Here is a 20,798-nt window from a genome sequence, read left to right on the forward strand (position 1 = left end):
ACAGAAACTTTAACATTTTATTTAACCAGGAAGTCCCACTGAAATAAAGTGAATTCTACCTTAAAACAGAAGTTTGGTTCATCTTCGATGTTTAATGCAGAGTAGTCTTAAAAAGTATCTGGGAAAAAAAACACTTAAATTGTACCTGAAAGTATCAGATGTATTTGGATAGAGGAATGCAGCTTATAAATCGCTCCATTTTTACCAGCAGTGGTGCTGATTTACTGGTATGTCCATATTTTCAGTATTAGAGTGGTCTCCTATTAAACTGATTAATTTGCACAAAAAGAAGTAGGATTCAAAGTTGCATGCATAGCTTTATAACTGTTTCAGAGTAGTCCTCAAGGTCTGATTAGTTGATAATAAATATAAGTACACAATTTTAGTAAGTATAATTCTATAATTTCATACATGCCACAAAAATCTGTTATTGTTAAATTGAAAAGGCATAGTTAAAGTACTAAATAAACACTGTAGAGTAGCCACATGTGGTAAATGATTTATTAGTAATTCTAATAGGTTAACCTCATAGATTAAGTATACATAGATTAAGTATACATTTTAATCATACATTTTAACATAGGCTATTAAGGTACATAAGAGAAGATGCACTTTACTTTAAAGCTTGGGAATTCTTTTGTTATAACAGGTACAAAAATTATATATATTTAATAGCTAATATAATTAAATGGGTAACCATCAAATAGATTGTCTGGTCAATAATTCCTTTAAAATGGCTCTTTTGATAGTAAAGGTGTCACCTGAATTACACTGATCCAATACAATGCATTCTACTTTTATTCCACTAGGGGGCTCTATCTGCCACCTATTCTGCTTTGAGGCGCTGTGCTCCTGCCCCTGTCCTGGAGCCTGTTCAGTCTTCTGGCCTTGCTCAGCGGAGAGGGATGAAGAAACTCGGGAGTCCAAAACTCACTTCAGATCCTAAGGAAAAGGAATAGCCTCAACCATTTGAATGCAGCACAAATATAATTTTAGCTTTTAATCGTAGACCTGCATTCTAAAAAGCACAAATCACATCTAATAAACTATAACATGACAATATAGAGGCCTACTTGTACTGGCACCAGGATTAGCGTCAAGTCACTCGGTGAATTGTTTCAATTTTAACAGCTTGATGCACTGATATAAAATTCATCACATGCACCTTCATTGGAAACTGTGAAACTGAGTGGCTTGAGGAAGTCAAATAATAGACCTTAAAATAAATTATTCTTAATTTTGAAAAGAGAATTTTCAATTCAAACATAGACATTTTATTAAAAAAAATTGCTTCTAACTTACCCGTCCTTTGGAAGCTGGCCTTGATTTCAGTTGGTTAACATCCTTGGTCATATAAGTGGCAAGGCTGTCTTACAATACACACAGACAAACTCTTATCTGCCTTGAATTACTGTATATTTGCAGGAACGGCTGCAGTTCAAAGTAAGAAACAGTAGACTGAAAAAACGAGTATTCAGTGCCACAAACATAAAAGTAGCAGTATGGTTTATATATTTTTGTATGTCAACAAAAGCATAGCATTTATTGTTCCAAAGTCATAACTTATACACACAGCATCTCTCTTAGATTAGCATATTTTACTCCAATCCTCAGACTCATGCCTGTTAAAAATGTAAATATCCTACCAAAGGGAATTATTTATTTAAAAATGCCATCTACATTAAGAACCACTGGATGTTGCACTCGAGCACCAGCAGAACAAAACAACCTAGCGTAAATATATATATTGTACGGCTGAGGTATAGTACAATTAAAAACACCAGAGGCCAGTGCCACTGGCACCTTTCTGTACCAGATTTTTTTTTTTTTTTTTTTGCCCGATTCAGCTGCTTTCATACGGTGTTGTTCATGTCTGAGGTGGAGCAACACTTGTTGGGAGACTTTAGTCCTCAGCAAGTCGTCATTCAACTGGAGTAACATCATTTCCACTTTACCCATGTCTCTTCTGTTCTGCTCCTCTGGAATATACAGCTACTGAGATACTGAACAGCTATGCTCAAATTTCAAAACACACAGGAAGACTGACTATTTACAGAACCTATAGCAATGCCATTTAGTCTTATTGGTAGAAAATGTGATCAAGATTTTTCTTGCATAATTGTCTTCCACAGCCTTTGATTCACTGAGTAGTCTTTAAAAGAAACATGGCACACTCTGCAGTCTATACATTTTAGACAACGTCCAGCATAATTCATCAATTTGCATGTGCTCAAATGTGTTTATCAGTAGGCTTATGTTTGCCATTAGTATCTGAAAGCCAAAACATTGGAGAATCACTGTGTCAGATTTTTGTATATACTGTCTAATGCTGCTGCCCTGATTTTATCTAATGAGATGTTCACTCATAAAGACGAGGTATGATAGAACAGGGTTTTTTGCAGATACTAGTAGCACTTTGTGTTGTACAGGTAAGCCGTAGCAATGTAGATTATAATGCTCCACAAGTTAGAAACATACTTGCTGATCAGAGGTAAAACGTTTTGAGATGTGCAAGAAATAAGCACTGTAGTAGAGACAATACATTCTGCACACAGTTTTGTTTGCCAATTCAAAAACTGTGGGTTTTGTTGCACTGCACAACGGCAAAAGGTGTGGCTGGCGAACTGATGAAACTATAAGTATGCAGTATGAGTATGTGTGTTGTACAACCGTAAAAGTAATGTTGTATATATTGTTTATTAATTTAGACTGTACGTACTGTTGTGCAAAACCAACAGTATGTTGTATCAGCAGGCTTGGTTGTACAACTGTCAGCAACCAGGAAGACCGATATATTGTTTAGCAAATATATTGGGACTGTACATATTACATTGTGTTGTGCATCCATTGCTGTGTACATACTGTCTATACCCAGCCAATTGTTGAAGATATTGGCCAGAATGCCAAAGTTTTACAAATAAAGGAAAAGAACGGAAAATGACATTGAAGTGTATGAAGAGCTGGTTTGATTTGTTATTCTGACTTGTGACAGAAGCGCTCCCAGTAACGTGATCGATGACATTAACCTGCATGCAATCAATCAGCCATTGCCTAATAAGGATTTGGCTTGTAAAAATCTATATTTTCATAACATAAACAAAAGGTCCTGTTCCATTTAATTGCTGTGAAGTCAGTGTAGTTTTATATTTAATAAGAAGGGTCACACCAAAAGAAATTATTTTCCAGTCATTAATAACCATTTCCTAATATCTACAAGTACTGAGAAAAATGTTTGACACCAACTTGCCTGTGAGGGGTAGAGGAAATCTCTTATTACCTGCCTTTTTTAGGAGTGAAACCTACTAAACCCAACATTTTAAACCTTCATGGTGCAGCAGCAGCAGCAGCAAGCCAGAGTTAAAGCCACTAGATGGCAACCAATCATAGTCCATCCTTTTGCTCTCTTTCCACTGCTTACTTGAAGTTGTCCCTTTAGAGCCATAATCCCTGAAAAAGAAGAAGGAAAACTCTTTAATTTATATCAACCACCAGGCACACCATAAAAGCTTTTAGCAGGCACTGAGCTGATGTGTCAGGTGGGTGTGGCGGGCTCATCAGCCCTGACATTTAAGTGCAGTAGTGCTCGGAGCAAAAGGGATTGTAGGATATGAGTAGATACAGATGACAAGCCCCCCTGTGAAGATGATTGCAGTGGAGTGACAAGAGGAGACCAAACAACAGACATAGCAAGGAGAAGGTGTCGGGAGGGGAGAGATGAAAGGCAAAAGAAAGAACAAAAGCTTTGAGAAACAATAACTCAACCCGGCAATTACAGCTTTGTCAGATTTTATGTTATCTTTTCATAAGGGGAGAACTTCAAAAATGTACTTAGAATCTTAAGAGTATATCGCCATTTTGAATTTATTGAAATCTTTGTAACTTTACCTTATGACTATGGAAAAATACAAATGATTGGTTTTGGTCTTAGGATTTTATATCATATTATTATTATTATTATTTTTAAATCTGTGGATATTTAAGTAAACCATGAGTTGGAAAACTGGTTAGCACCTGATACAGGTTAGCACCCTGCAATATGCAAGTTTTCAAATGCCTATGTAAGCAACTTTCTGATTTAGTACCAACAGTGGTGTTGTTGAAAGGGACATGACATTTTTCTGTAAAGTTAAGACATTAATATTTGCAGTATTTTGGTTGCCTCATCGCTACATTATTTTTTATTTTTTTTAAAAAGCTATTTCATATTGTCATAAAGATGAGGAAGACCAAGATGGATGCAAAGACAAAACAACAACAACAAAAACCCAACAAAACAAAACAAGAAACACTGTTACTTTATGAAATCCCTGGGAAGTGAAGTGTTCCACTTAGGAAATCCCCTGGTACAGTCACCTTAACACCATGTCTTTTAATGACAAACCAGTCAAGCTGCAGTCCTAGATCCACATCCTCAGTCTATGTGAGATGTACCCCACAACCAGACTGTATCAGCCCTCCAGAAGCTGAGCTACAGTATGCTAGGCCGAACCTGAGGTACTGACTTCCAGCGTTGGCTGAGCCAGTGTAGCTTTCATCCTGGATGGAGGGGTTGACAGGCCCAAGCACTCTTTCTCAATGTACATGTACTTTTGTAAGTGTTTAATACATTCAGCGAGAGATAACCCTGCTTTTCGTCAGAGTTTTGTTTGTTTGTTTGTTTGTTAGTTGGGTTTTTTTTTAATGGCAATATTAAATGCCATTTCTGAGCCTCCTCTTTGGGAGACCTCTGCTGATCACCTGCATGCAGAGATGTCTGAAATATAGCCGCTGGCTACTGAAGTAAAACATTTTGGTAGTTTCACAGCAAACTGTAGTCTGTGCTTTTGGGACATGAGAAATGACATATGCTCAAGCCAAGCCAAGAAGTGGGGGCCTTTTCCATTCCCTTGCCCTTAAAAAGAACAGGAGCTCCTCCTGCTGGGGATGAAGGGAAAGAGAGTTTCTTTTGTTATGTTTTTGTTTTTGGTTGGACACCCTACAATTGGCAAACTGCCTGGCTGCAGAATACTTTCATTGTTTTGTTACCCCCTGAGCAAAATGAAGTGGTCACACTTGGTGACACTAACAAAGTATTTCGAAGTGACTGATGATACTGAAGGGGTGCTTGGTGGCACTGTCATTTGTCCTAGCATCTCCTCTCTTTGAACTAGAGGGGATGGAGACTGATGCTGGATTCCATCCACCTAAGTAAGATATTGGAGTTGGGAAGAGTAGTAGTAGCAGCAGTAGTCAGAAGAGAAAGAAAAAAAAACATATTTTTTATACTCCCTAGGCAAGTTAGAGCCACTAATACATCACAAAACTTGCAATGTGTGTGCACTCACAGATAGAAGCTGGCTGTGCATGGCTTATGTAATGAGTCACACACAACAGTGTGAGCACAGATTACAGGTTTTACAGTTTTACTATATATGTTCACTGCTGCCATCTTGGATTGTGAAATCAGGGCTGGAAGTGCTCTCCAGCTTTCTGAGTTGGAAATCTGAGTTGAGGGGGCATTCCAGTTGCAAATTCTAATTTAGAAGTTGAACTTTCTGGCTTCCCAATTCAAATGGAAAGCAGTACGAGAAAGACCTGATAAACTGGGAACTGCAGAAGCACCTGAATCATAAACTATGAGGGCATTAGTTTACCCTTTCCATCCCTTCATGAGGTGATACAGAATACTGATTAAACGTTAGGTCAAACACTTCTTCTTACCCTCCTTTGGGCATGACAAGTTTCTTGCAGCCACCACTAGAAATAAATGCTTTACCCCAAAGCCTTGTGGTTTCTGCCTGCCTTGGCCTCCTGAGCAGATTGGGACACACTCTCCTTCTCTCTGCATTTTAACTCCACTTTGCCTATCCCTCACTGCCACTGCTGGAGCTGCAATGCTAGCTCTATGCACCTGGTGGGGTAGTGAATTTGATTTTTGTGGTAGGCAGAGGACGAAAGCTTCTCCGTCTTTCTGTCTTTCATTTTCTCCAAGACTGGGCCACAAAAGACCTTTGGCGGGACACAGGGTACGTCCATGACTCCAGCCTTCTTTGTCCATGATTGACAGGTTTAACCACAAGACTGTCCCACCAGAGACTGCAAGGCTCACCCACAGCCTTGGACTCCTCCACAGGAAGAGCATGGAATAAGTGTATAAACTACATACATTTTATACCAGAGTACAAGGCTTGGATTCATATCTTCCAAGTCTTTTCTTGATAAACAATGTGACAATGTTAAGGGAACATGCTGACTTTGCTGTATAGTGAGATCAATCTGCAGTAACACATAAATTATAGGTCTGCGTCAGATGTACATCGTAACTTACGACATAACCAGAACCGTTTCTTCTGATGTGCACCTCCTGAGAAATGTAAATACACGCCAGGTCAACTGCTGGAAGGTGGTGTCATCCTTGTCCTCCTTCATTTTGTCTAAATTGAGGTCTGTGTTGACGTCGCCATCCAGGTTACCCTCATTTCAGTTGAGGAGTCATTCACAAATGGCTGGGACACAACCAGTTCTTGCCCTCTATCATGTTTACCCATCTTGCGGTGGCTCATAGTTGATGGATGTCAGTCACAGCATTAGTGGCTGACAAGAAGGGGTCCTGCTGGGGTAGCAGCTATAACCATAGCCTGTTGGAAAAGGATGACATGTTATGCCATCTGTAGGTAGCGCTAACATCTGGGTTAAATCCAAATTGACTGTGTTAGCATGAGGGTTAGAGGCCATAACATGGCTAAACGAGTACGTCACCAAATTGCAGCTTCACATTGCTCACTTTTTCACTGTAGGAATCACTTCAAAGTTAGAACAGCTAATAATTCACATTATAACAGTCTCCTCTTTAGTTACATCTTTGCCTTTATATTCCAACATTCCCCTTCTGTCACAAAACAGAGGTCCAAAGAAAAGGGATATACACACTGACAGGGACAGATATCCCACCACCTATGGCACTGGATGTGCGTACATGCATATAAACACACACACACAGAGACACAGACCCTTGGACACCCTGTGGCATTACAGCTCGACCTGCCATTCGGACATTCACCGAATCAGACGGACAAATCTCTAACAGACGGCTCCTGACAAAGAGATTATCACCGTGACAGGAGAAGTGTGTGCAGCTGTGGGTGGTAGAGTTTATAGCAGGAAGATGGGGGTAGGGAGCGAACTCAGTACTTTCACACATTTTGCTTCTCTGCTCTCTCTCCCTCGCACTCTCATCACACCGGCATACATAGTCAGACTATATGAGAAGCAGATGCATTACCTTTCATTACATGTGTGTGTGTCCATGAACATGTGTCAGGCCGGAAGAGAGGGACTCTAAAATCAGTTAACTGTACTTTAGAGGTTCTGCATAAGAATGAGTCCAGGTGTAAGATTTGTTGTCATTTTAAACTGTGTGAGAACTTTCCTTGTATTGGTGTTATGCTATAATTCACCCTTTGTATCTTACAATTAATACAATACGAATTACATCTCCCAGCTATATGCCAGAGCTCTGTGACAAACAGGTGCGATACGTGGCACACTGTAGTCTATGCAGTAGACTCCACCCAGCCTTTTTCTGTTGCACTGCTCATCAAAGCAATTTCAAGCCAACTTAGCTTCTGAAGGAAGGATATGTTACAGTGTTGAATAAAACAACAATGTCTGCTGTAGCAATGGTGTCTGGTGCACAGCAGCTAAATCAAAGGAGGGAAAAATATTTACCACTTTATACTCACTAAATTTGTAAGAAATCCTGTGCAGATTTTAAGAAATAAAATAAGTACAGCAATATGAAGGCAACACAACAAAAGATTTCGGTGCAACAGGGTTAAGTATAAACTCTTCAGTTATATTAGTGTCTTACTACAGAAGTTTTAAAATTAAAATATACATTGTTCATTCATTTTTTTCCACCATCAGTCCCAAGTGCTCAACTTCAGCAGTATATTTCTGTACATACTTTATGTGACGTCAAACTTTATGGACTGCTGCAGGGTTGTTATCTGGCTCTTTAATTCAAATCTATATTAAAGTGGCATTAAAGTTTTTTAATAGTGTTGAGGATAAATCAAGGCATCAAACCTGCACTTATCCATTCGTGTAGCTAGTTTTGTGCCAGAATTATGGTCCTAAAAGGGAACAGAATCAATAAGAAATACCACACTGATGTTACTCTGCGTATTGCTTCACTCACATATAAATTTAACTGGAGAAAAGTTCATTTCATTTATAATCACAAACAATTTAACCACGAATGCCACCAATCTTTGCTCTAATTGTACAGAGAGTTATCAAGTAGCCACTGTGGATGAAATGGCTGATGGGACACAGTTTGATATTTTCAAACAGTTTTTGAACAAACCACAAATTGCTGCAATGACGGTGATATAATCATGTAATCCAAACACAAATACACTCACAAGTCAAAGGTGCCAGAGGAGGATAAGTGAAGCTCTGTAGAAAGTCAATTAATCTTTTCAGCGGTCCCCCTTCCCTCCGCCCTGCTTAAAAGCTTCATTTACCTCCTATGGAGAAGAGATAGAAACACCATTAGTGAGATGATGGCAGGACTGGAAAGGGGAAAGGAGAATCTCACAGTTGGATGAGCTGAAACAGTATAGGCCCCCATCTCCTCAAAAAGTGTGTGTGCGCGAAAAAGGCGAGAGCATCTTCTGCATGGGTGAGCTCAATTAGGTTCCATCTTGATTATCAAAGGTAGTAGTGTACAACTTTTAAGGCGGAAGTGTGCCTCAAATCCTGGTAATGGCAAAGGGTGGGCCGACCTGCAGAGTGAAGCAAGAGTTGGACTGATTGGAGTGGAGATGTGACTGAGGTTGGGTTTTTTTTGTTGGACAGAGGTGCTATACAAGGTGTACATTAGGGAATAACACCCTAACCACTATTTCCATATCTAAAGTAATGTGCGTGTGTGTGTGTGTATGACAGTGAGAGAGTGTGCGGCATTCGAGCCCAGCTGGATAAGTGATATTCATGTGTGTTTGCATGCACGCGTTTGGGTGTGTGAAATGCCAGTGAGCATATAGGCTTCGCTTGACTGAGCTCGGCTGGCTGCTGGGGCACAATTGGGGGGCTCTCTGTGTAAAGAGGTCAAAATACACACACATACAAACAACAGTGAGGAAGTTTGGCTGAATACGCAAGGCTCTGATAATCAAACAGTATGCAAATCAGCCAAATCCTATGCAGAAACAAACAATATGCCATATGAATCTAAGATTACAAATACACTACACTATGAACGATTCCAAACCTCACATTACTTATATATGTCACAGTGTTGCCACATTAGTCTGTATACATCTTGACATTTAAATTCAAGCCACCTGAGCTCGCAAGTTTCAAAATGATGTACGTCGAGGTGCAATATGTTTTCCTCCTCTCCCTGTTGATCGTAATTACTGCAGATCTGATCTCAGGGCTGTAAGGTTTTACTTGGGTTAATACACTTGCTGGCAGAAGAAGGTCAAGTTAAATCAATAGTAAGAGCATAGGCAAACCCTGGGCTGAAGTCTTGCAGGGGTAACTACAGGCAGGAGGCCAAGTCCCCATCTTCTTAATTACAACCAGCTTCTAGTGCTGACCCTGAAGACTTCTACAAGTCAATAACATGCACACAGTTCAATATGTGTTCTATTACTTGCACCGTATAACTCACACTCCTTCAGGGACAACGGGCCACAGGCTGACTTGAAGATCTGTCAAACTAATCATTAAGGAGTTTGGAAAAGACAGTGCTGGTTTTCCTTTATGCAGCATTGTCTCTGCATGCCCTCCCATGTGAATGTGTGCGTGGTTCAATGTGTCTCTGTGCCTGTTTTCACTAGTCTAGTGTGTAAACAAATGTTTTGTCCCAGTTAACTAGGTCCCAGTCAGACCAAACCCATTTGGCATTGGTCCACTGATGCTGGTGTGTGCATGCATTCAGGCTACGGCAATATATAGATATATGTGGGCATATGTGTGTGTTGTGAACATGGCAGCCAGGGGGATAGCATGCTGCTGCTGCTGCTGACACTGGGCCTGTCTGCCTGGTGTGCCCCTTTCTGCACCAGTAGAGCTGGCACTACCTCCTGCCTCTGCCCAGCGCGCCAGCTGGGCGCTACCAGGAGAGGCCCTGCAGAGAGAGGACACAGGTCAGCTGTGACAGAGGGATGCAGAGAGAGAGAGGTGTGGAGTAAAGGGGAAAGGTTTAGATACAGAGCGGGGATAGAGGGATACAGCATAGTCATAGAAAGTTAAAAGAAGACTGAATACAAAGCAAGTAAATATTTCACTATTAAACAATGACATTATGATGAAAATGGGTTGTCATTATAGGCATAAGATGACCTTTTGTGTTTGTCTTGTGACATGTGTGTGAGGTGGGATTCACTTCAAAAGTCTGATAGTTTAATGTAAACCACTTATATACATTCTGAACACCAATTTGAATTTTATACCTGAAAAGTAGCATTTACTTCCACTTTTTCTTGCCCAATGTCAAAAGGTGGATTCTGAGAAAATCAGATGTGTCAGCATTAACCATCTAACAGTTTGTAACCTTTCTGGTTCTTTTAATGACATATCATTTAGATGCATTTGATATTTGCATACGGGACTTGGACGCTGTATTACAGTCTGTGGTTCTGCAGTCATTTTGTTGGGGTGTCCAGGTTATTATGTCAGAACAGTCAAATGAATTTACAATATAATTTGTTCCTTGATTATGTGATTTTTAAATGTTTTATTTTATCAAATTATACCACACTTAATTACCATTTCGAGACATCTATAAATATTAGTGTCAACTTTTCAAACAGACATTTTCTACAAATCAATTAATAAATGTTAACTACTATTTCATTGTTTGGTAATAGTACATAACTAAAATAAAATTAACTATGAATTAACAAGGTTTTTCCTCAACACAATAGTGCATACATTCACTTTGGACCAGCTGCCCGAGAGATGTATAGTATTTGCTTGAATTTACTAAGGTTACAATTTATTCTACAAGGTGAAGAAAAAAAATTATATAAAACTTGCCAAGATATTTCACAATCATATCTCATGGCTGTATTGCCTTGTATGGCTTTCTTTATAGGCTCTTTGTTCTTTAGAAAAAACAAAAGCAATAAACTTTTTTTTACCAAAATCTTTATTCTTTTTATTTTTTTTAACTTTAGCCACTGTAGTTAACTAAGCTGACTGGTTAAGTGAGCTTCACTTGGGATATTTTAATCTAGACGCTGTGTTTCTGTGAGATAATGACTCTTTCCCAGCACTATTACTCAATTAGAACAATTTCATATCATCTTTTTTGTTTGCAGCCTGCAGTGAGGTGCGACAAATGAGTCTTCTCGGTAACAGATGACATAAACTAAGGTTGGCAAAGATATCCAAATTGTAGCTATAAACAAAAAGTATGTGTCTATTCTATGCTGGCACGTTCAAGATATACACATGAAAATAAAATAAGACATACGAGTTCATTTGGTTCCTGTGAACACCTTAAGATCAATGAGGCTCTGTGTTTCTTGGTTTGCTCATCCATGTGTAAATGAGACTATTTGCATTGTACAGTGATTAGGGAAATTAGAGACCTGCTGAGGGAAATCACATTGCGTGCTCAGCCACAAGGAAGTAGGGTTATTGCTGTCTACAACTGTCAGACACTGACACTAGGCTTTGGGACTTTTCCATATGGCATGAGATAATATTCCTGGGAGGCAGAACACTTTCAAAAGCTGCACATACATATTATCTGCATTTTATAGTGTGAAATACTCGTTGGTTATTTGTGAACTGTACTCACCTGTGATGTATTGCAAAAAAAAAAAAAAAAAAAATGTGCTGAGAATATATTAAGCATTACCTTAGAAATCAAACTTATGTATAGTTCCATTGCTTTATCTTTCAACGTGCCCAATTACTCCATCAAAAGAAGTAAAGCTTAATGATCCTGACTGGGACTTGGGTGGCAACACCTTTGTTCCCCGAGTCAAGTCACAAACTAATGAGTTTAACTGGATGGTAAATAACAGCACAGGCATGTCAAAGGTCTCTGACCTTTCTACTCGAGATTTGCAGTGGACTACACTGAACAAACCCTTTCAAGGTCCTGCAACCTATCATTAAGAAGAGCAGCTTAGACGAAAGCGCCAGAACAAGAACAACAACAATAAAAAAAACAAACATTTTCTCTTGTTGTTTGCTTTCTGTGCTTCTGTGCCATCCTGAGGGAAGTTGATGGGGCAAAACATTTGCTGAGTAAATCATTCACTGAAAATGACAATAGAGACAATAAAATGTAAGCTCTTTGTGTAAACTGCGAAAATAATAGGAACGCTAATAAAGAACGCCTTGTTTTTGAGAGTTGGGCTTAGAACAAATGTAACCCTGGTCGCTTAAAGGACAACATCTGGTCTTATGACTTTCGTCACTATGCTATAATGTAGTGTAGCTCAAAGCCCAAATCTACTGGCTTTGACATGAAAGACCTGCAGGGCTATCCGTTAAGTAGCGAAATCAGTGGGATGAAGTCATTACACCAGTATGAGAGACGGAGCCTTGATACCCTCACCTTCTTTCTCCTTCTACTCCCAACCTCCTGCCCCACCACAGACACCCTCTGAACACCCCGCCCCAAGTCCGCACCTTTTCCAAAGCGTCCTCTCTCCCACCCCCTTTCTCCATGGGCCCTGGGTCTCTGGCTGGCACAGCTGTGCCGGGAGCCGTGCTGTCACAAGCGGTTAGGGTGACAGCCACTCACACTTCATAATGTCCCTCTCACAGGTCACCGAGCGACAAGCTGGGTCACCTCGCTCCAGCAGGCAGCCCCAGGGGAAGCAGAGTGCCCCCGCCACCTCCACTACCTCCCCAATCCCTCCCTCACCCACCATCTCCCCATCAAATCCCCAAACCTTCCACCCTCCTATTGCCCAGAAAAATAGAGAGACAGGGGGTTTTGGGGGGGGGGGGGGGGGGGGGGTCCAGGTGGAAGGACCTATTCTGAAGGGATGGTCCACGAGAAACTCTCCATGCTGGAGACTATGCCAGGCCCGTGATTACAGTGGGCACTGTTAGTTCCTCTGATAGGGATGAAGCTGGCAGCATGGGTTAGGGCTTGTATCTGCTGTGTAGATGGTAAGACCTCAGAGGAACATGATGATGCACTGCCTTTCTGTAGATCTTATGGCTGCCACAAAATCGGGTATCAATGCAGCAAAATAAATCAAGATCAAATATATTTTAAGCTTTATTCTTTGAATTATAGAAACCACAAAATCTTAAATATAAACTTGACTTTCTTGCCATACTCCAGATGGGTGAAAGCATGGTATGAACTTTGTAAATGGCCATAGGAGAGCACCATATGCTCCTCATGTCTGCCATCCAACTGTCATTAATGTGCATTATCTGTGCTCTCAATCTCATTGTCTAACCTAATAGCAATGCAAGTCAGTAGAGACAACATTAAGATTCACATTATTGGGCCCATGCTGACACTCTCTCTAATTGGTTTGCCATTTTTACCTAATGCACAGCTTTCAGGTCATCACAATTAAAACTGTCTGTCTGAATATGTCACGCGAATTAAGTGGCTCTTTCTTAGATTCAGAGTATCTAGAATATTCAAATTGCATTTAAATGCCATTTTCCTTGTCTTTAAAAATATGTTAAAGCAGATTTAAAATATACATTTGACATACATGTACTTTAGATATGAACTGCTAGAGCAACACAAAGAAATTGAGAACAACAACTAAGCAACGAGTTGTTCATAGAAATATTTTCCTACTTCACGCACTAACAAACGACAAGTTAAGCATGTGAATTTAGGGGGCAGATAAGCAAACTGGATGCAGCGCCTAGCGTTGGCTTCAGCTGTGAGCGAGAGGCCTCGTACCCAATTCCCCTTATTCAAACAGTCACACCCAGAGAGCGGTTAATTCACTAAAGGTGCACATACACCCACTGAACAATGTGTAGCAATTAATTTCGCTCTCCCTCCCACATCTGGCGCTTCGGTGTGACCCTGCCTCTGCTGCGCTGTGTCAGTCAGGCTAGGCAAGGCTCTGTAATTTCACACGTAAAGGACCCCAATGAAACGTGAAAAGAATATGTGGCATTGTTAAATTGCATTAAAGAGTTTAAAACAGTTGATCTGTGCCCCCCCCACCCCCCACCTTCTTCCAGAGAAAACAAAGCAGTAGATGTGATCAAATGCTCACTGATGAGATGTGACATAATGCAATATGCACAGAGGATGCATTTTCACAAAGGGGAAAATTTCATTACAGGCCCCTCTGCAAACAGGATAAACACCTTGGAAGAGAGAGAGAGGTACGATGCCACAACAGGGGCCACGCTAAAGGGACCGTCAGGCCTCTCCAGATCTTGGACTAATTGCCTGTCAGGTATCAGGTTCCATGGAGAGATTCAAAATACCTCGGAACTTGGAATTTGCTGCAGTAAGGTGTACGGCTTATTTAGCGAGTCACAAACACACAGCAGCAGCAGCAGCAGCAGCACAGATTCCAAGTTTTACAGCTTCATTACTGTTTATGTTTGCTGCCGCCATCTTGGATTGTTAACTCGTGGTTGCTGGGGCTGTTCCAACTTTCCGAGTAGGAAATGCAAGTTGAGGAGGTGTTCAAGATTCATATTCCAAACTCGAACTCGGAAATTCCAACTTCACATTCATTCTGGAACCCACTATTATTGTGCGTTTTATGTCACTGAAAATATTTAACTTTTGGACTTTGGAAAGACAAAGGACTTTTAAACTCTACAGAGCGATGGGGTTTTTTTGTGATTTTTCTGCAGTATCACCCTTTTTCACAGTCATGTAACTTTATGGAAACACTCACGTCATGAAAGGCAATACATACATTTTCTTTGTTACAAGGAAACTTCACATCGTGGCCTCAACCACAGCTCTAGGATTCCATGTTTTAAGCCATTTCTACTGTTTTCTGGTATTATTTTGAGGAAGATTGTTCAGGCATTCATTCGATACTGGAAGTGCACACAGGCAGGAAAAATGGGTTAAAAACTGAAACCGAAAGCTCACTGCTGAGAGAATGCTACTGAGGTATGCGCTCCAGACACTCAACCACTGGGCCACCCCCTTTTTTCAGGCATTTAATAATGTGAATTGAACAATCTATCTGAACATAAGATGAGATTTACAAATGTACTATTTGGTTACACACAAACTTTAATCATTGGTTATTATTCATCTCTTTCCTACAGTGTGTCTTTTGTCCTGTCTTTCTCCCCTCACCCCCAAGACCTGACTGTGCCCGTTTCTGCTGGAGGTTTATTCCTGTTAAAACCGAGGTCTTCCTTCCCGCTGTCATCAAGTGCTTGTTCACAGGGGCTCATCTGATTGTTGGGGTGTTCACTGTATTATTGTCTTTACCTTACTGTCTTTGCCTTGAGGCAACCGTTTCTGTGATTTGGAGCTATAAAAATAAAACTGAACTGAATGAATGAACAAGCTCATGCTTCTCTGTTTTGTTGTAAAATTTCAGTTGGCTAAATTTTCAAAGATGGCAAAAAGTTCAAAAGCTAAAAGCATCATAAAGACGTCCTCCCATTCATGCAAAACTGGAGAATTCTACACTGTTCTTCTTCCTTACAACTTATCCTTAGCCTCGAACACACCATCCTCTCCTCTACTCCCCGATTGCACCACCTCTCTGTCTCTCTCTCTTTCTCTGTGCCACTGTGCCAGTCACCACGCTCTAGGGCTCTGGAGATATTTCAAACATATCTGAGAAATCAATCTTACAGCAAACTGAAGGAAAACATCGAATGTCATTGAGCAATAAGTATGAAGCCTGTCAGAGGTGGAGCTGAGAGCTGGGCCTGCGGCAAGTAAGGCCTGCCAGTATCCCAGTGAGAGGCCTCGTCAGCTCGGCCCCCGTGCCTCTTCCCATACACACATTCACACACACAAGCGTACATGTGCGCACACACACACACACACACACACACACACACACACACACACACACACACACACACACACACATCTGACAAAGACAGTTACAATGTCGTTATACTGTTTTTGATTCACACTGCTTCCTCTTACTTCACCTATCTTACTTCTGTCTGTCCAGGATATTTAAAAAATAAAAAAAGTGTGCATTTATATTGTGTATTAGATACAGACAGAAAACATGGAGAGAGACAGCAGGGGTACGACATGTAGCGAAGGTCAAGCCAGCTTGCTAAATACAAAAAATTAAAACCATGCAATAATTAGAATTCAAATAATTGATAAGCTATTACTTTAATTACCGGTCATTATGGCAATCATTTTCTTGTTTTGTCACAATCCATTTCAGTTCCACAGGTGCACAATGGCATCTTGCATCTCATATGATGAAAACCCAAACAAATGATATTCAATTTAGTGTCACAGGAGGATTTTTTTTTTGCTATTTTGCTTTAAAAGAATTACACGATTACTGGATTATCAAAATTGTGTGATAACTTAATCAAGCTTGTTCCACTTTCAAATACAGCTATTTGCTCTAAATTGATCTGTATAACAATTACACAATCAAATTTATTACCCGCTCATTTAGCAAAATCTGACTAAATGATTGTATGCCAGCAGCGATTTCAAAAAAAAAAAAAAAAAAATCAATGGGTCTTTGATCCTTCTCACAGAATACAAGATGCTCTGAAACTGTACGTCCTCCACTATGTGGTTCAGGGTAACCCTTTGCATCTAGCTGAGAGGAGAAGTAGATACAGGCCAACAGAAAATGAAAACACGAGAGAGGAAGACAGATTTCAGTAGGCAGGAGGGGAGAAGGGCAGCAGATAAGGAGAGACTCAGCCCAGATAGACAAGTGAAAGGAAGCAGAAGTTGATGAAACAAGATGTCACCACTGATGGGTCATTACACCCAAGTAAGCATGGGACACTAGCTGAGCTTGCACTGCCCCCACCCCTCACCACCACCCCTTCATCTTTTTTTTTTTGTCCCTGAGCAGACAGTAACTACTTTATTGCTACTGCCTCCTCACTATTACTTTTCAGGCTCTGTGCTGATTATCCTCTCGGTACAACAAATCACTGCAGCTCAGTGTCGCGGCACTCCAAATTGGCCCGCTTATATTTGCGTACAGATGTGTTTACATCCCCAGGTCAATTGAATTAGGCCTTATAATGAGCCTGGGTGCTGAACAGCTAGCATGCCTGAGCACACTGGGGCATGAACAGGCGCAAATCAGGTGAATCCAGTTAAGAGAGTTTACACTTAACATCACATGCACCCAGTATTTGTCTCGCCGTCTCTTGCTGCACCCATCCTGTTGCTCATTATTATGACTCCAAGCCTGAATGATGATCAGGGCAACAACATCTATGCAACGCCACATCAACGGGTTGAGGGTGTGGAATCAAAAAGCAACACTAATCTACAAATCCCCAGTGTGAGAGTTTGATAGTAAAGCTCAACCATTACTTGTTTTAAAGCTTACTCATTATTTAGCCTTCTTATCACACAGCCACTGGTCACATCACAAAGATGAGCCAGTACGGATGCAGAAAGTGAGATGTTAATGTAAGGAAGAACACTGAATGAACAAATAACACTGAATTATTCAAAAATATGCCTAAATCTGAGTGCATGAGGGATGAATTAGTGATCTGCCAGTGATTTAGAATGATAATGAAATGTTTGTTTCTGGTGATGGACAGGGTAGCCTGGGTAAGTGCTGTGATGTGAATATGACAGTTGGATCTGAGGTCCTTGAGCTGTTCAGTGACAGGGAACAGAGAGGTCATCATTATAGAAAACAGAAAGAGCTGCTTGACCTTGAAAAGTAAGGTTATATGCGTGCTTACTGTCTTGCATCAGCCCCCATAAATACACATACATATTTTTATTATTGCACCTGAAACAAATACAATGTAAACACATAATTTAAAAGTTTAATGATAAGCATAATTTACAATTATTTGAGTTACGTCTCAAAATATGTTGATGTAGAGGGAAATGTATTAGCCTGCAGTATAGATGAGCCAATTATTTTAACTCAGAAATAAACCTGAAAGCTCGTGCAAAGAAAAAAAACAAACAAAGCAAAAACAAAATATGTATATATATTCTGAGCCTCAATGGTCGCCATCAATCAAATACAAAATACCAAACTAATGTAGTCCGTATTAGGTAAGAGTTTCAGGTTTTTCACACATGAAGTGATGGAAGAGCCCAGAGGGATCTCACATCAGTTTCCATGTGTGCATGTAGACTAGTGAGTGGAACTAAAACCAGGCTTGCGAACCAACGCGCCCTGGCTCCACTGGGACACACATAAGCGACAACAACAGCCGAATTAACCATGCACACTGCAGACGCCAGCGCGCTGAGCTAATACCAGCGAGCTGTGTGCTCAGTCAGCGGCCTCGGGTCCACTCTGGTCCACTGATTCGAGGGACTACGATGAACCGTCATGCAGCTATGGTTCTGTGCCGTGAAATTTGACCGGGGTGTGAAGGTGGAAAAACCAAATAAGCATGATGCTGAAATACAGTATCACGCTTTCTCACCCCTCTCACGCCCACCTCTCAACACTGTCAAACAAGATAAAGTGGAAAATTGTACATGATCAGAACGGTCTTGATTTCTTCATTGTGACTAATGTGCCATTGGCTCTGGCTTGTTTGAACTACCGTCTCCTTTATCTCTAGCAGTTTAAAAAGAATAAAACAGTTTTAAAAATCTGGTTTAATAAGTTCCTTCTTACTTTTCCCAGCATTTTGTATTTCAATTAGATACAACAAAAGGTCACATTTCACACAATACCCATTTTGCTTTACTTTCCTCACAAGTGAATCCCTTCTCTATTTCCTTGTGTTTTATTTTTTTACATTTACTTCAACAAAACGCAACCAAGGATCACTTGGCACTTTTTTTTTTCCTGTCCATCAGAAATCTTCTCTTGACCCTGGACATGTTGCTGCCTTCATGCTGGTAACTCTAATAGCATCCGATCCACAGAGAGCAGACCAACACTGCTTGAGCCACACAAACACAGGCACACACAAAGCTCCGTGCACCCTTTCTGCAGCATTCCTGTAACACTGATAACAGAGTTCATCTCTTTGCTTTCCTCATGTGTACTGCATAAAGGTCATAAATGCATTAAACTAACATTTGCACAGGCAGGAGGACACACACATACACACACAGAGAACTCACAGGGGTATTGAAGGACCCCCCACTCTCTAAAATAAATAAATAAAATGCAACATGAAGAGAAGACAGCACAAACAAAGACACTTATTACCTGGACCAAGGTCCTATTACCTGGACCTTGAGGGGCCTTGGCTGCCTAGACGGCATCTGAAGGTGGAGCCTCCAGTCTTAGTATCCATGACCACAAACACACACAAAGCGGCTGAAACAGTCAACTTGGGCTGGCAGAGAGCTGGTCTCAGCCACTCTCACCACACCGGGCCTAGTTATACTCTGTCTGTGTGAGGTACACTGATTACTGATATTACACGCACACACACACACTACCTTCACTGCAGGGTATGTGTAAACTCACCATGCAGAAGCAGGTCGCTGCATTAAACACAAGCATATGCTAGCAAGGAGTCTTACTATGATCTTGCACACAGCACTCCACTAGACTGGGCTTCAACACGCTACACTAGTCCGTATTCCACTGCATTACATTGGGCAGGCTAACGCTAGCTCACGCACTGCCACAGTGTTAACAACCGCTCGGTCCTTGCTAGCAGGTTGCTAAGCTAGGCTAAAGCAAATCAAGGCCTCCTGCAGTCATTGGTGTGAGAGCCCATTTTCACAGTTCACACCCGACCTGCTAATGGCTGATCATTCATTCACGCTCTCTGTTGATTGCACAGGCAGGGGGTTGGCCAATCGTACAGTTCGCTAATGTACCGTACATAGTGAGGATAATCGGCGAGAGCAATAAGCATGTTAATGTTCTGTTGGCCATGAAAACTGAGGTCTGGTAATCTGGGAATATTTTATGAGCAGGATCATCTCAAGAGTTGTGTTTGGTTCGGAACTACAGGTCGGGGCAGCAGAAGATTCATTCATTCATAAAAGACAAACTTGTTCAGTCCGCGGTGTTTAAGGGACCACATTCCTTATGATAATGTTACAGTTTAAATCCATGTACCGTGTCGTCCAGCAGTGGTTATATCGGAAATGCTCAGTGCAGATGCAGACCTCTGAAATGAAATGCTTTAATTCTGCATGCCCTGAAGGCAAGCAGAAGAACTGTTTGAACTTGAACATGTACATGTTTTGGATAAACTTTTTGGATCAACTTTATAATATCCGAGTGTATGTTGATATTTGATTACTGCTGAAACTGTAACAGCACAATAACACGGTATGTCCTAAAGACGTGACCTTGCCATGACCATCAGGATACTTTGAAGGCACAAACTATGACATTAATGTCTAGCACATTTGTACTTATTGATCCTGATTTTTTTAATGCTTGACACATTGTTATTCTTTAACCTCCTAGGACCTGGCGTCTACATGTGGACATCACATTTTGGGTTATTTAGACCAAAATACTCCATTTTGCTCTACAAGGGCCTGATATTCACTTACGAGGACATTATACTGCTACTGGTCTATTGAAATTTTAAACGAATATCCTCATATGTGGCTCTCATTTTTCTTAGAAACAAAAAATCAGGTAAAAAAAACCCCAAACAAACAAAGAAAGTAATTCTTTGTTTTTACATTCATCAGGCCCCAATATGTACAAAAATATCAAAGAGTTCGGGTCTTA

At 40.7% G+C, this 20,798-nt stretch overlaps 1 protein-coding gene and 1 long non-coding RNA gene across 2 annotated transcripts in view; one reads left to right on the top strand and one right to left on the bottom strand.

The window, feature by feature from the left end:
* The window catches only part of rps6ka2 (ribosomal protein S6 kinase, polypeptide 2), a 20,883-nt gene extending 17,940 nt beyond the window's left edge, over positions 1-2,943 (top strand). Inside the window, exon 22 of the mRNA XM_085452833.1 lies at positions 810-2,943. Coding sequence (XP_085308959.1) covers positions 810-959 — 150 coding nt within the window. The 3' untranslated portion in view covers positions 960-2,943. The remainder of the gene's footprint in view (positions 1-809) is intronic.
* Positions 2,410-19,730, bottom strand: LOC146718553 (uncharacterized). Its single transcript, XR_014919359.1, has 4 exons — positions 19,302-19,730; positions 8,406-8,510; positions 6,308-6,617; positions 2,410-3,447 (listed from the first exon to the last, which is right to left on the bottom strand). It is a non-coding gene; the product is annotated as an uncharacterized LOC146718553 (long non-coding RNA).
* Positions 19,731-20,798: the final 1,068 nt, after the last annotated feature.

Source organism: Copadichromis virginalis, linkage group LG1 (genome assembly GCF_057382275.1).
Source record: "Copadichromis virginalis isolate Kocher_CV1m ecotype Utaka linkage group LG1, C_Virginalis_male_GT1.1, whole genome shotgun sequence".
Lineage (NCBI taxonomy): Eukaryota > Metazoa > Chordata > Actinopteri > Cichliformes > Cichlidae > Copadichromis > Copadichromis virginalis.